This window comes from Pan paniscus, chromosome 8 (assembly GCF_029289425.2).
Source record: "Pan paniscus chromosome 8, NHGRI_mPanPan1-v2.0_pri, whole genome shotgun sequence".
Lineage (NCBI taxonomy): Eukaryota > Metazoa > Chordata > Mammalia > Primates > Hominidae > Pan > Pan paniscus.
Window position 1 is genome coordinate 90,067,185 of NC_073257.2, and position 14,572 is coordinate 90,081,756.

The 14,572-nt window shown below is 51.1% G+C and overlaps 2 protein-coding genes across 3 annotated transcripts in view; one reads left to right on the plus strand and one right to left on the minus strand.

The window, feature by feature from the left end:
• DLG5 (discs large MAGUK scaffold protein 5) overlaps nt 1-8,037 on the minus strand; it is a 135,917-nt gene extending 127,880 nt beyond the window's left edge. For both annotated transcript variants that reach the window (XM_008965579.4, XM_008965578.4), the window contains exon 1: nt 7,734-8,037. In XM_008965579.4, the coding sequence (XP_008963827.2) occupies nt 7,734-8,037 (304 nt within the window). The remainder of the gene's footprint in view (nt 1-7,733) is intronic.
• Nucleotides 7,429-11,345, plus strand: LOC103785171 (basic proline-rich protein-like). The gene is made up of 3 exons (XM_034929811.4): nt 7,429-7,885; nt 7,954-9,137; nt 11,109-11,345. Exons 1-2 carry the CDS (start codon nt 7,429-7,431, stop codon nt 8,718-8,720), a joined length of 1,224 nt encoding a protein of 407 aa, XP_034785702.3. The 3' UTR covers nt 8,721-9,137; nt 11,109-11,345.
• Nucleotides 11,346-14,572: the final 3,227 nt, after the last annotated feature.

Below are 14,572 nucleotides of genomic sequence, written 5' to 3' on the forward strand. Positions count from 1 at the left end.
AATGAACGTCAAGGTCAACAGGAATTATCCACCAAGGGTTTAGAGGGATAGACTGCCAACATGGGACACTCCAAACATCTCTATTTGGTTTAAAATGTTTCTGTAGCACTTTTGTGGAACGCAGTCTCAAAAAGATCAATAGAGATACACCGTTCAGAGGAATGCAGTCTATCCCAGGTAAAAGGCGAAAAAAAAATCCAATTTCCCCCCAGCGCAATCCCATTTAAGATTCTTCCCTGCTGAACACACATAGCATCCCTACTGTCCAGGCCAACACGCAGCTCAGCCCTCTTTCTCTATGTTTGCTACCTCTGTGGCTCACATCTTCCCAGGGTTTCAGGAAACGACTATAGAGCCCCCTCACATGGGGCAGAACATACAGGTGGTTGGAATGAGGTGGGACAAAAAAAAATGAGACAACAGCCGAGAGTGGTGGCTCATGCCTGTAATCACAGCACTCTGGGAGGCTGAGGGAGGCGGATCACCTGAGGTCACGAATTCGAGACCAGCCTGGCCAAGATGGCAAAATCCCGTCTCTACTAAAAATATAAAAATTAGCCGGGGGTGATGGCACACACCTGTAATCCCAGCCACTCGGAAGGCTGAGACAAGAGAATCACTTGAACCTGGGAGGCAGAGGTTGCAGTAAGCTGAGATTGCACCACTGCACTCCAGCCTGGGCGACAGAGCAAGGCTCCATCTCAAAACAAACAAACAAAAAAAACAAAAAAAAAAAACTGAAACAAAATATTTATCCTACTCTGCTTACTTTTTCAGGAAATGGAAAACCAGAGTATCAAAAACCACTCAACACTAACATTAAATCAGATTAACAGCAATCCTGATGTAGAGCTGGAAGGGCCCCCAAAATCAAGTCCAACCCAATCACCCAACCTCCTTGGACCAAATGCCACCTGGTAAGTGCTCAAAACCCCACAGGAATGAGCAAGTCTCCCGTCAATGCTCAACCTCTTCTGTTTTGACTGTTGAACTGGGGGAAAAAAAAAAAAACAAGCACCAGGAAGCTAAAAGGCTCTGCCAAGGTCAAGATTTTGCAGTTAGGAGCAGATCTCCAGTTCAGGGCTTTTTTTTTTTTTTTTTTTTTTTTTTTTTTTTTTTTAAAGAAAAGTTCCTCAGTATTCTTTTGAGGACATCAAGTTGACATTCAAATTCTATGTGTAGAAAGGGAATGACTTTCTACTCTTAGACAGTGTGGGTGCTCCACATGGCTCCTGGCAGCCAGCTCCACACCACCAGTACCTGATGGGCAACCTTGGGAACTTCAGACATCAATGTCACACCACCTGCTTCCATCACAGACATACCGTGGGCGGTGATATCCCTGTGTACATCTGGGGCTTGCTCAAGCCTTCCTCCTCTCCCACAGCCTCTGCCACCATGAGGTCACCACTTAGGAATCTGCATGTATATTTGAAGAGGATCTGGACAAGGATACATCATTCACTCTACACACAGCTGACTATTCATTCGTTCAACAAAAAATTATCGAACACCTATCTTGTACTAGGCTCTATTCTGGGCATGAGGACTATAACAGCAAATTCAGCTCAGGGAGGACAGCTCTGACACCTGCTTGGCATAGTATACAAGGAGCTCCCACAGAACCCTCAGAAACACCAGGAGATTCCCAGTTTTCTGGCTCTAAGGCTAGTTGCTGTCTACTACTGCCACTGTTGTGCTATATTACTCAGGGTAACAAAATGCTCTTCCATTTTTCCTACCATGGATTGTCAAATAGCACAGTGAAGTAGTTAGTGTTTTAATTACTTTGTAGAGGAGATAAGCTCAGAAGGGTTAAAAACCTTGCTCAAGGTCTAAAACCTTGTAAGGTCTGATCATTACTACCTAGACCCACCATCCCACTCCAGCAATGACCGCCTGTGCTAACTGTATTATCGCACAAAGGTGGTAATGCTTGGAGTGGACATTCATCTGCTCTTTTACCTGCGTGACATCGCTGCTGCTTGTCTTCCTTTAGACAACTGCTCTGCTTCCCTCCAAAAACCCACATAGTGTTGGAATGGGCTGCCAATCACAGTAGCCCATCACCTTACCCTGGGGTTCCACTGCTGGGCACAGTGCCAAAGCTGAGCCAGTCTTAGTCCTCTAGCCCTGGCCACAGTGACCAGGCCTCATGTGGACACATAACACTGGCCAGACCAATCAGAATCCTACCATGAGGTTTGTCTGCCTGGGCTGATTGGATAGAGCTCCCTTTCTTCCCTGGTCAGGGGCTGTGAACATGAACAGAGGGGCCTGAGGTCATGTTCAGACCCGTGGGAAAAGCCCACAGCATCGATCCAAGAGGTCAAACGTCCCAAAGGCCAGTTTCCACCATCCATCCAAAGGTTGTGGAATATTCTAAGTCAATACATTTCTCTTTTTCTACCTAAGATGATCTGAGCTAAGTTTCTGTCATTTTGCAATAAAGGTACCCTGAAATGATACACAGATAAAATCTGCCCTTCACTTAAAAACCTCTTCTCAACCATTAATTTCAAATGACTCTGCCACTTCCTCTTAAATAACACAATTAAAACCACCTAAATTAGCCATGCAGGGTGGCATGCGCCTGTAATCTCAGCTACTAAGGAGGCTGAGGCAGGAGGATGGCTTGAGCCCAGGAGTTTGAGGCTGCAGTGAGCTATGATTGCACCACTGCACTCCACTGTCTCTAAAAAATAAGTAAATAAACAAACAAAAGAACCAAAAGAAAAACTACAACAGCTGGAGCTTTTACTTATGTCCCTTGCCCTGCTGACCCTCCAGGGCAGAGGGGATGAAGAAAAGGTGGCTGGTACCCGAAAGAAGTAGAGAGAGAACAAAAGGCCCAGGCAACCTCTGCTGAATAATAAATAACCCACACCTGACAATCAGCACCCATCTGCATTAGTCCCACTAGAAAAGCCTGGCAGGGTTATTCCCTTGGGGAAAAAAAACAAACTTCCAGCTCTAACTTCTGACAGTGTACAATGCCTAAATTCAAACCTCCCACTCAGCCTAGCCATTAAGGTCCTCCAGATTACCTCTGCATCCCCAATTCCCTTCCACCCAGAGCCAAGGCCAATCCCCTGCTCTGCTCAGGCTGGGTAAACACATGGCTCCTCTCTATGGCTCAGCCTGTGCGGTCCAGCCTACGCGGCCCACACGTCCTCCCTCCATGGCTCCATGCATTCAGAGCTTCACTTCAACACCAAGTCCCAGCACATTCGCGAAGCTCTCCTCGGCTCCTCCAGCGGATGCTGCTGGCTCCATTCTCTTAAGTTTGATGAAGCAAGTCAGCCAGTTCACTAGGAAAGTAAAGAGGAGGCACGGGAGGTGTGGGGAGTGGGAATGAGAAGGAAACATCAGGCAATGAGCACGCGAGAGGTCCAGCAAGTTCTGCCATTTCTGCCTCCCAATAGAGGCCTGGTGGGAATGACTTGAGGAGTCCCACATTTAGATGGTAATGAGAGCCACTAGAGGTGAATGAGAGTATCTGGGGAAAGTGTGTAGCATACCGAGTTTTTTATAAAAGAAAAAGCCTGTTTGTGCATCTCTATCAGTTGACCTGTCTCATAATGTCACTCTCATGAGCGTCCCATTCCCCCAACAAGGCGGCAAGCTACGGACTAGAATTACATCCTGTGCACGCCGGCCCCTGTCTACACCCCAGCCCCACCTGGGCCAGGCACTTCAATGCTCCCGGTGACAGAGGCAGGCGGTGCAGCACCATTAGCCCCATCTTACAGATGAAGATACTGAGGCTCACCCCAGGGGCAGGGAGTTGAGAATCCTTAAGGGAAAAAACTCAGGTGTTTCCCCGAATCAAAGGGAAAAAACAAAGGACTGCATGGGGCTCCAAGTGACCAAGCTAGACTTGGCTACTGGGAAAAACAAGAGACCCAACTGAGCCACTCAAGTAAACAATTCTGTCTTCTCCCTACCACCAGCTGGGGCAAAGGTGTTCACTTGTTCCCGGCAGATCCATGTATCAAATCCGGGACAAGAGAAAGCTACATAATTTCAGAGTCCCACAGTGACTGGAAATGTCCTGAAATTGTAGTGGGAAGGCCTAACCAGGGAACAGGAAAAACCACCCCAGACAAGGAATCAGGGGCACTGGGCTTGGCCTTGACTCAGGCACCTTTCTGCCCTGCGACTTCTTCCTTACAGACAGGGCCCTGGAACCAAAGATCATAAGACACCACTCATCTCCCTGGGGCTGCCACAGAGTTAATGAGATATGAAGATAGGACACAAAATCCTGAATGACAATGCCCTATCAATACCGGAATAAGAGCCACACCTCCAACAAAAAAACCACAACACAGTGTGTCTCCTAGTCACTCCACACCCCCAGGCCTGAGCGTGGTGGGTTTAAATGTCTGGGGATCTAACTCAGCAAGAGTTGCCCCGATGGGTTGGGTTTGCTCACCTGCCCACCAACACCCAGGCACATGTCCTCCCCAGTTTCCTTCCAGTTCCAGGCCCCACGTGGTAGGCTGCTGCCGATGCAGACTCCCTCAGCACCCAAGTGCCAGTGGGGGATGGGCATTCTGGATCAGGAGCCCACACAGGGTGTGGAATCCATCAAGGAAGCTCCTAGGTGGGTGATGGCATCATCTCCAACAGAGAATCGGTGCCAAAGCAGCCACCCCTTGACGCTAAGGATCCCAGGGAGCCAGCTGGTTCCTCTCTCAGGCTCCGCAATGGCCTCGAACTGAGGCCAATTCATACCCAGAGCTGCTGCCCAGAGCACAGAGTGGAAATCACTCAGGAGTGGAAGGAGGCAGGACCAAGTGCTGGGTTTTCCTGACTATGGCTCCTCAAGGAAGAAGACTTCCATTCCTTCAGCCAGAGCTGCTCTCTTATGCACTGAGCTTTGACCATAAGGAATACTTCCTGGCTAAAAGAAAAAAAAGCAAAAAACTGGAGACCTACAACACAGCAATTTACCCTTCACAAAGGAGCCTCCCCTGCGCCGGGGCAGTGGCTCACGCCTGTAATCCCAACACTTTTGGGAGGCTGAGGCAAGCAGATCGCTTGAGCTCAGGAGTTCGAGACCATCCTAGACAACATGGAGAAATGCCATCTCTACACAATATACAAAAATTAGCTGGTGTGGTGGCATGTGCCTGTGGTCCCAGCTACTTGCGGGGCTGAGGCAGGAGGATGGCTTGAGACCGGGAGGCGGAGGCTGCAGTGAGCCGAGATTGTGCCACTGCACTCCAGCCTGGGTGACACAGTGAGACCCTGTCTCAAAAAAACAAAAGCCCCCAACACGCCACTGTTTGCTGACACACCATGTCACCCTCTTCCCCAGGGGCTTCAGGTGGCATCTTGCCATACCAAATGCTGTCCTAACTTTTTTCTTTCTTTTTTTTTTTTTTTTTTTTTGATACGGAGTCTCGCTCTGTCACCTAGGCTGGAATCCAAGGGCACCATGTCAACTCACTGCAACCTCCACTTCCCAGATTCAAGTGATTCTCCTGCCTCAGCCTCCCAAGTAGCTGGGACTACAGGCGCCCACAACCACGCCCAGCTAATTTTTGTATTTTTATTAGAGACGGGGTTTCACCATGTTGGCCAGGCTGGTCTCGAACTCCTGGCCTTAAGAGATCTGCCCGCCTCGGCCTCCCAAAGTGCTGGAATTACAGGCATGAGCCACCACACCCAACCAGGTTTTTCTAATGCATTAAATAAAATGAACTTAACTTCTCCTTGAAAAGTATTTTTCTAAGGATTTCATGACCCTCTCCAAAGTCACATAACTCTGCATTGTGGTAAAACTGGGGTCTGAAATCAATGCCCTAGGGGATAAAATCCAAACCCTAATCTCTGCCTTCCTTAGAGGTCAAGACTAGCTCCTAGAACTTCAGCCCCATGAGGCCCCACATTCTCCACCAGACACGGAAAGGGTGAGACCTAATTAATGGCAATTGATCCATCAATCAATTTTCAGAGATTAAGGCAAGCGTTGATTCACATGCTTCCCAATGCAGACTTCCAGTCTGTACTAAGTTCTGTGCTTTACGAAAGACTTTCAGAAACAGATCTTAACTTCTTCATTCAGAGATAGATTAGATAGATACATAGATACAATTAAAAAGAAAAAAATTACTTTGTTGAGATCCCCTCTGTCCTTATCCTCATGGCCACATCTGACAGTCCCTTCCTAGCATCTCCCAAAGCACTATCCCAGGAAAGGACTAGGTTTGCCCAGTAACTCTGACATGACCACAACTAGGGGGAAAGAATGCAGGTTTGAGGGACAGAGATGCAAGTCAGAAGCTCAAAGTGGAGACGGGAGGGCCACCAATGAAATGACCTGCTGTGTGGCCAGCAATTTAGTCTCTCTGTCAGTTTCCTGCAGCTACAAAAATTGAGGTTAAGATGGCCAACATAAGAGAGCTGTTACCAGGAATGCCTTATAAAATCATTCCCTTAATAAGTGGGGCTTTTAACAGCCAAATAAATGGGTCCCATCAGCCTTTGACCTTCAGGTTGCTAAGGGCAGTTTCTCAGCCCTCTCGGTTCACTTGTTTTTCTTTTATACATATATCCTTATTTATTTTTACTGTACCTATCGATTCACTGTTAAAACAGGGACAAGACCTAGAAAGATGGCACTTTGTTTCCTGGCTCTGAACAAGTTAAATCAAACAATAGGTTATAATTCAAAATTCCTGGTGCCCAATACTTTCTGAGCATTTTAACCACTCCAAGCCAGAGTTTTCTCTCTGGCAAAGAATAACAGAAAGCTCACATAGTGGCAACGACCACTGAACGTGATAAAGCAGAGCGCCTGCCACAACAGTAGATGCCCAATAAATGCTAGTTCTCCTCCTCCCTCAGTGCCATGTCTTCTTCCTCCAGCTGCCTTGTCTAAAAAGGCTGGCTTCCACACTCCACGGCCAGGCCAGGACAAGCCTACCACTTGTCAGAAACTCCCGCCAGTATCCGTTCCTGCACCCAGACACACACTTACAAATCAGTCATCCCCAAGACCAAAGACACAGGGGTTCCAAAAGGCACCCTCAAGGGAACCAGTCACCAGCCTTCCTCGTTAAGCAGCTCTGCGCTCTCAGGGAGAGAACTTAGCCCCAGCAGCCACTACTAGGATTTTCCCATGGTGCAATGCAACTTCCCCAACTTTTCCGGGCCCAGTTTCCAAAGAAACCCAGGCAGGCATTGTGCACAATCAGCCACCAGTCTGGGAGAGACTGGGCTCTGAGCAGAGGAAAAGGAGCTGGGACAGCCAGAAAATGAAAAAGCAGCTGTGGCCCCGGCACAGGATGGCAGCGACCAAAACTTAAGAGTAGGGGTCCTGGCCCAAGTCCCATTCTTCTGGACGGTACCCTTGGTTAAAGGCTAGCACAGGGTGCCAAAGCTAGCGGACGGTGAGGAGCCTCAGAAAAGGGACTGATGGACATCCTCCGAGGTACCCCCTACCCGCTACTGGACCTGGTGGCCCCCGGGGACCCTGTCGTCGAGACACCTGAGAGTGAAGGCCTTCAGCGGGGGGCATTGTTCACAGCGAACGGCGGGACTGGGGGAGGCGGCGGGACTTCGGGATCCGCGCACCGCCGCCTCCCCAACTGGGCCAGAGGAGCGAGTCCACCGAGGCCATCGCCAGGTGGAGCGGCGGCCCCGGCGAGGTACCCTCGGCCAGCAGGAGGGAGAAGCGGAGGGCGCGTCCCAGAGGCGGGGGCCAAGGGTCTGCCACTCACCCGCGCCTTCGGCGGGCTGCGGCGGCCCGACGACGCCGTTCAGGTAGAGAATGGGCAGCAGGTGAGGCTGCGTCTTCTCCAGCGCCGCCCGCAGGTCCTGGAAGTGGTCCCGCTCCTTGGCCAGGAGCAGCTTGAGCAGCAGCTCCGCCTTGGCGCCTCCCGCCTCCTCGTCCAGCTGCCGCCGCTCGCCGGGACTGAGCGCTCCCGCGGCCTCGAGCAGCCCGAGCACGGCTTCCACCTCCGTCATGGCCTGAGCCAGGCTCTGCTGACACTGGGCGAGCAGCTCCCGGCGCTGGGGCTCCATGGTGGCGGGCCGCGCCGCCCCGCCGGACGCCTCCCGGGTCCCCCGAGACCGGCGGGCGGGCAGGCGAGCGCCTCGGCAGCAGCCCTAGGGCGCCGGGAGCCGTGAGGCGGCGGGAGCCATGGGCCGGGGCCTGGGCGGGCTGGGGGCCCGGGGCGGCGGGCGGCGCTCAGCAGCGGCCGCCTCCCGGGCTCCGGAGCGCAGCCATGTTGGCTGCCGCGGCGGCGGGACTGGAAGAGGAGGAGGAGGAGACGGAGGAGGAGAAGGAGGAGGCGGAGGTGGGGACGGCGGCCGGGGCGCGCCCCGAGGCCGGGCTCCAGCCGGGCATGCTCCCCCTCCCCCTCAGCCTCCGCGCGCGCCGCCCGCCCCGCGAGAAAACTCTCCCCGAAAGCCGGGCCGCGCGCCGCCCCCAGAGCAAGACTACAACTCCCGGGAGAAAGTCGCCTGGGCCGTGTTTCCCAGGCTCCCGACGGCTCCGGCCCGGCTCGGAGGCCGCCTCGGCCCCCGTGCACCCCGGCCCGGCTCACCGGGGCCCCGCGGCCGCCACCCGCTCCGCCGTGGCCACAGCCCCGCCGCCGCCGCCGGCCCGTCCCTCCTCTCTCCCCTCCCCAGGCCGTCCCTCCGGGAGGCGGCAGCAGCGGAGGAGGGGACGGGCGGAGGGGAGGGGTCCCCGGCCCGCCCGCTAGGCGGGGACGCGGCGCCGGCTGGTTCCCGGTCCCCCGAGGCCCAGGCGCAGCCGGGGGTGGGGGACACGGAGTCAGGCCTGGCACGCGGCCAGCCCACAAGCTGCTGGAGACCCCCTCATACAAATCTTGCCCCCAGTCCAGAGGGTCCTAATCTGAGAACTCCAAAATACAGCCTGGAGACAAATGGTGGGGAGGGTTTCCCCTAAATTTGGACATCTCCAGATTAAGACCTCTGCCGAATCCGTGAGGCTTTCCCTCTCCAAGGAGCTCCTAAGAGAATTTCCCAGTAAAATCGCCTCAACTGCGGTAAATAGGCTGTTCCCCGCGCCAGCATTTGAGAAGAGCTGGTCCCCAGAGTGTAAAGGAGTTGGGATGTTGGCAGGAGGAAGGATGTGTCGCCGGATGAGGAAAAGAAAGGTGGGTGTCTGCGGTGCAGTCCTTGGTCTTTCTGGCAAGTGAGGCGCTCTCCCCCTAAATGTCTCAGAGGGAGACAAATCAGCGGACTACCTTGCTTCCTTTGATGACTTGGAAAGGATCTGCAGTCCCCCTTAAAGCCCAAGAATGTCTTCTCTTCCACGACAGCCGTGTGTGGACACATACTGCTTACCTCCCTGACTGCAGGACAAGGTCCTTCAAAGCTGTAACTCTGACTGCGCTCAGTGACCCCGCAGTGCTCCTCTGTAGAGTGGGAACCCAGGTCCATTTCAAATATCTACGTTGGAATGAGTGGATCTCGCTGGGGGTGGGAGGCACTTTGTCTACCCACACTGCCAGTCCCAGCCACCTGCCTCCTCTCTTCCCTCAAAAAGCAGTGTCTTCTTAGTCTGCTTCTTCAAGGGGAGAAGTCGTTTTTATTTATGGAAACGAACTCACTATATGGTAGAAAGAACAAGAGTATCAGAATTTGCACTTTGGACTTGGACTCCCCTCTAAGCAGCTGCACAAGGTGGAACAAACCAATAATCCTTGCTGATCTGTTTTGTCCTTAGGAGAAATGGTGGAGGGAGAATATTAGATCAGGGGTTCTTAGCCTTGGCTTCATGAATAAGCTCAAGGATGTCAATGAAGCTTTTGACATGATCTCAACTTTTTTGTGAACATTTATATATTTTTCTGGAATGGGGTCCATAGAGTTATCAAGTTCTTTAAGACCTCCAGATGGACCCCAATATGGCAGAACTGAACTATTTAAAGATACCTGCCTGCTCCCGTAGTCTGACCCTCTATGGCTAAGCAGGGTTTTAGGGGAGTGGAAGGCTGGCCATTGCACAGTATCAGGGTTCCAGACAGGCTCCCTGGCTCTTCCCTCCCAGTCCTGTTCCTGAGATAGAGTTCTTTCTGGCCGCCACTTCCCTTAGGGCAACCCCAGAGCTTAAATCATCTGCAAGGCAGTCACCTTTCAGGCACCTTTCATCCGGCACCTGTGTTCTTAGCTGGATTAACTAGAAAGCTAGTTGGAGGAAGGAAGGTGAAAGTGGAGGAAGGGGAAAAGAGGAAAAGTTGGAGACGAATCTGGCTTATGGTTAGAAGCATATTTTTTGGCCAGGCAAAGTGGCTCACGCCTGTAATCCCAGCACTTTGGGAGGCTGAGGTAGGCGGATTGCCTGAGCTCAGGAGTTGGAGACCAGCCTGGCCAACGTGGTAAAATCCCGTCTCTAACAAAAATACAAAAATTTAGCCAGGCATGATGGTGCAAGCCTGTAATCCCAGCTGTTCAGGAGGCTGAGGCATGAGAATTGCTTGAACCCAGAAGGTGGAGGTTGCAGTGAGCTGAAATTGCACCACTGCACTCCAGCCTGGGTGACCGAGCAAGACTCTGTCTCAAAAAAAAAAAAAAAAAAAAAACTTATTTTTTGAGACAGAGTCTCACTCTGTCGCCCAGGCTGGATTGCAGTGGGGCAAACACAGCTCACTGCAGCCTCAATTTCTTGGGCTCAAGCAACTATCCTGCCTCAGCCTCCCGAGGAGTAGCTGGGACCATAGGTGCTTGCCACCACACCTGGCTAATTTTTTAAATATTTTGTAGACACAGGGTCTTGCCACATTGCCCAGGCTGGTCTTGAATTCCTGGGCTCAAGTTATCCTCCCGCCTCGGTCTCCCAAAGTTCTGGAATTACAGATGTTAGTCACCACCCGGACCAATTTTAGGATTCCTTTAGCCAGTGACCTTGGTGTGACCTTGTACTTCTGCAGCATTTTATACCTTCTGCGGCACACCCTTGTAGTGGGTCGAATTGTGTTCCCCCAAAAGATATGTTCTAGTCCTAATTCCCAGTACCTGTGAATGTGACTTATTTAGAAATAGGGTCTTTGCAGATGTAATCTAGTTCAAATGAGGTCATACTGGATTAGGGCGGGTCCTCATCCAATAACTGGTGTTCTTATTAGAACAGGGAAATTTGGATGCAGAGACACAGAGAAAATGCCATGTGAAGATGGATCAGAGACAGAAGTGATGCGGCTGCAAGCCGAGGAATGTGAAGAATGGCCAGCCACCACCGGAAGCTAGGGGAGACGCCAGCACAGATTCTCCCTGAGAGTATCCAGAAGAAACCAACCCTCCAACACCTGGATTTCAGACTTCTGACCTTGAGAAGTGTGAGCCAATAAAACAACTGCAGTGGAGTCAGTGGTTCTTGTTTTAAGCCACCCAGTTTGTGGTCATTGGTTATGGCAGTCCTAAGAAACTCAAACTCGCCTCAGCACAGTGGGGAGGTGAGAAGGACAAAGACGGGGGTCCCTATTTTACAAATCACCCTATCACTTCACTCTTCTACTGCCTAAGGACATCTCTGTAGATTTACCCACCTTTCCTACTTTCTTCTGGTCTTAGAAAAAGAGAGCTCCTTGTCTTTAAGGAGAGCCCTTCCATGCTCTGGATATAATCTGTGTATCCCTCTCCTCCCCCGCACACACGCACTCACACACAGTCTGCTTCTGCTTTGGTTTGGGCTCCTTCTCGTTTGTCAAAAACAGGCTTGAGTCTCCCCATTCTCAAGGGTCCTCCCTTTCCTCTCATGTTTCCTTCGGAAACAATCATTGCTTGACATTGGGACCTCCACATCTCATAGACTGCTCACCGCTTGGTTGGTGCTTTACAATCAGCTTCTTTTTTTTTTTGATTCTTGTGTTTGCTTTTTTTAAATTTATTTTATTTGTTTTTCTGGAGACAGAGTCGCACTCTGTCACCCAGGCTGGAGTGCAGTGGCGTGATTTTGGCTCACTGCAACCTCCACCTCCCGGGTTCAAGCGATTCTCCTGCCTCAGCCTCCCGAGTAGCTAGGACTACAGGTGCACACCACCAAGCCCGGCTAATTTTTGTATTTTTAGTAGAGACAGGGGTTTCTCCATGTTGGCCAGGCTGGTCTCAAACTCCTGACCTCAGGTGATCCACCCGCCTCGGCCTCCCAAAGTGCTGGGATTACAGGCATGAGCCACCAAGCCCAGCCTATTTATTTATTTTATTCATTTATTGGAGACAAGAGTCTTGCTCTGTCACCCAGGCTGGAATGCAGTGGGCTCACTGCAACCTCTGCCTCCTAGGCTCAAGTGATTCTCCTGCCTCAGCCTCCTGAGTAGCTGGGATTACAGGTGCGTATGACCACACCTGGCTAATTTTTTTTTTTTTTTTTTTGAGACGGAATTTCACTCTTGTTGCCCAGGCTGGAGTGCAATGGCATGATCTCAGCTCACCGCAACCTCCACCTTCCAGGTTCAAGCGATTCTCCTGCTTCAGCCTCCTGAGTAGCTGGGATTACAGGCACGTGCCACCACACCTGGCTAATTTTGTATTTTTAGTAGAGACGCGGTTTCTCCATGTTGGTCAGGCTGGTCTCGAACTCCCAACCTCAGGTGATCTGCCCTCCTCGGCCTCCCAAAGTGCTGGGATTACAGGTGTGAGCCACCACACCTGGCCTTAATTTTTGTATTTTTAGTAGAGATGTGGTTTCACCATGTTGGCCAAGCTGGTCTTGAACACCTAGCCTCAAGAGATCCACCTCTTGGGCCTCCCAAAGTGCTGGATTATAGGCATGAGCCACTGTGCCCCGCCCTATTTATTTATTTTTAGAGATAGATTCTTACTCTGTCTCCCAGGCTGGAGTGCAGTGGCACCATCATACCTCACTACAGCCTCTAACTCCTCAAGTGATCCTCCCACCTCAGCCTCCCAAGTAGCTGAGACTGCAGACACCATCATCACACCTAGGTATTTTTTTTTTTTTTTTTTTTTGTAGAGACAGAGTCTCGTTATGTTGCCGAGGCTAGGCTCAAACTCCTGGCCTCAAGCTATCCTCCTGCCTTGGCCTCCCAACATGCTGGGATTACAGACATTAGCCACCATGCCCCACCTATAATCAGGCTTCTGAGCACAACTCCCCATAGAAAACTGTTGTCTCCCATCCTGATGCCACCTCCAGGCCTTATCCTTCACACCTCCTCTACTGTCAACTCTGCTGGGCTTCATCCACTGGGGACATCTTGTTCTCCCACCTTCCTCTCCCTCCCCCCTCGCTCCTTTCTCTCTAAGGTTGACTCTTCAATCCTCTTCTGTCTCCATGCTCCTTCCCTCCTGCAGAGGAGCTGGACAGAAATGAGCTCAGTGCCCAGCTCTGACATTCACTGGCTATGTATCCTGGGGCTAGGTACTGTACTTCCCGGAGCCTCAATTTCTGCATCTCTAAAGTGGCAATAAATATCACCCTTTGGTAGGGTTATTAGGAGAAGTAAATGATAGGACTTATACAAAGCCCTCCACAATGCCTGGTGTCTGGCAGGCATATAAACTCCCTAATGTTAGAGCAGGCAACTCCTGTAGGTCAGAATGCCTGACTGAAATGCTGGCTTGGCAACTTATGAGCTGAGCGATGTTGGGTAAACCTCCATCTGCCTCGTTTTCCTCCTGTGTGAAATGGGGATGTCAATAATAGTATCAAAGTAGCTAGCGCTGAATCCGTGGTAAGTACCACTGTTCTTTTGGCTTCCCTCTGCGAGGAAAGACTCCACAGCATGTAGCAACAGGTTTTGAACAGATGTTTTTAGTTTCATGAATGAGTGGTTGTGGACTCTAGCTGAAAGATTTCCATTTAGCTTGTCTTCAGACAGTGAGGCAGGGGCCCCCAGTACCTTGTTATCTGCTGTATCTCCACAGCACTGTACCGGGCATGTGGTAGGTGCTCAATAGATAGTATTTTTAATTAATAGGTGAACATATGAATGAATGAACAAACTAAAGAGTTTTGCATTGAGGCCCTACTTCAAAATAATATCAACTAAAAATGGGAAGATGGGGAAGGAAAGTACCTCAAAAAGGAGAAGTGGCTGGGCGCCGTGGCTCACACCTATAATCCCAGCACTTTGGAAGGCCGAGGCAGGATTGCTTGAGCCCAGAAGTTTGAGACCAGCCTGAGCAACATAGTGAGACCAGTGTCTATAAAAAATAAAAAAGGAGAAGCATCAGAAGCAAAATGAGAGAAGGTCACAAATTCTCCCTGGTGCCACAGGAAATGGGTGGCAGGTTGGGAACTTAATGCAGGGACCATGAACTCTGCCCACTGCAGAGTGGCCACTGCTGGGGCGCTAAGCACCAGGCGCTCCACGCTGTCCTGCTTTGTCCTGCTGATAAACTTGGCCTACCAGGCCCCACTGCTCTTCCTAGCTGCTCAGGTGACTGAGGAGGAGGATTACTTGAACCCAAGTTCGAGGCCAAACAGGGTAACATAGTGAGACTCTGCCTCTAAAATATTTTCTTTGGGTAATAAAAAAGAAAAAAGATGCCCGTGCTCAGAAATTCAGACCTAAACTGATGGCACCAAGGCAAATATAGCCCTGAGGGCACAGTCCCCTCAAGCTTT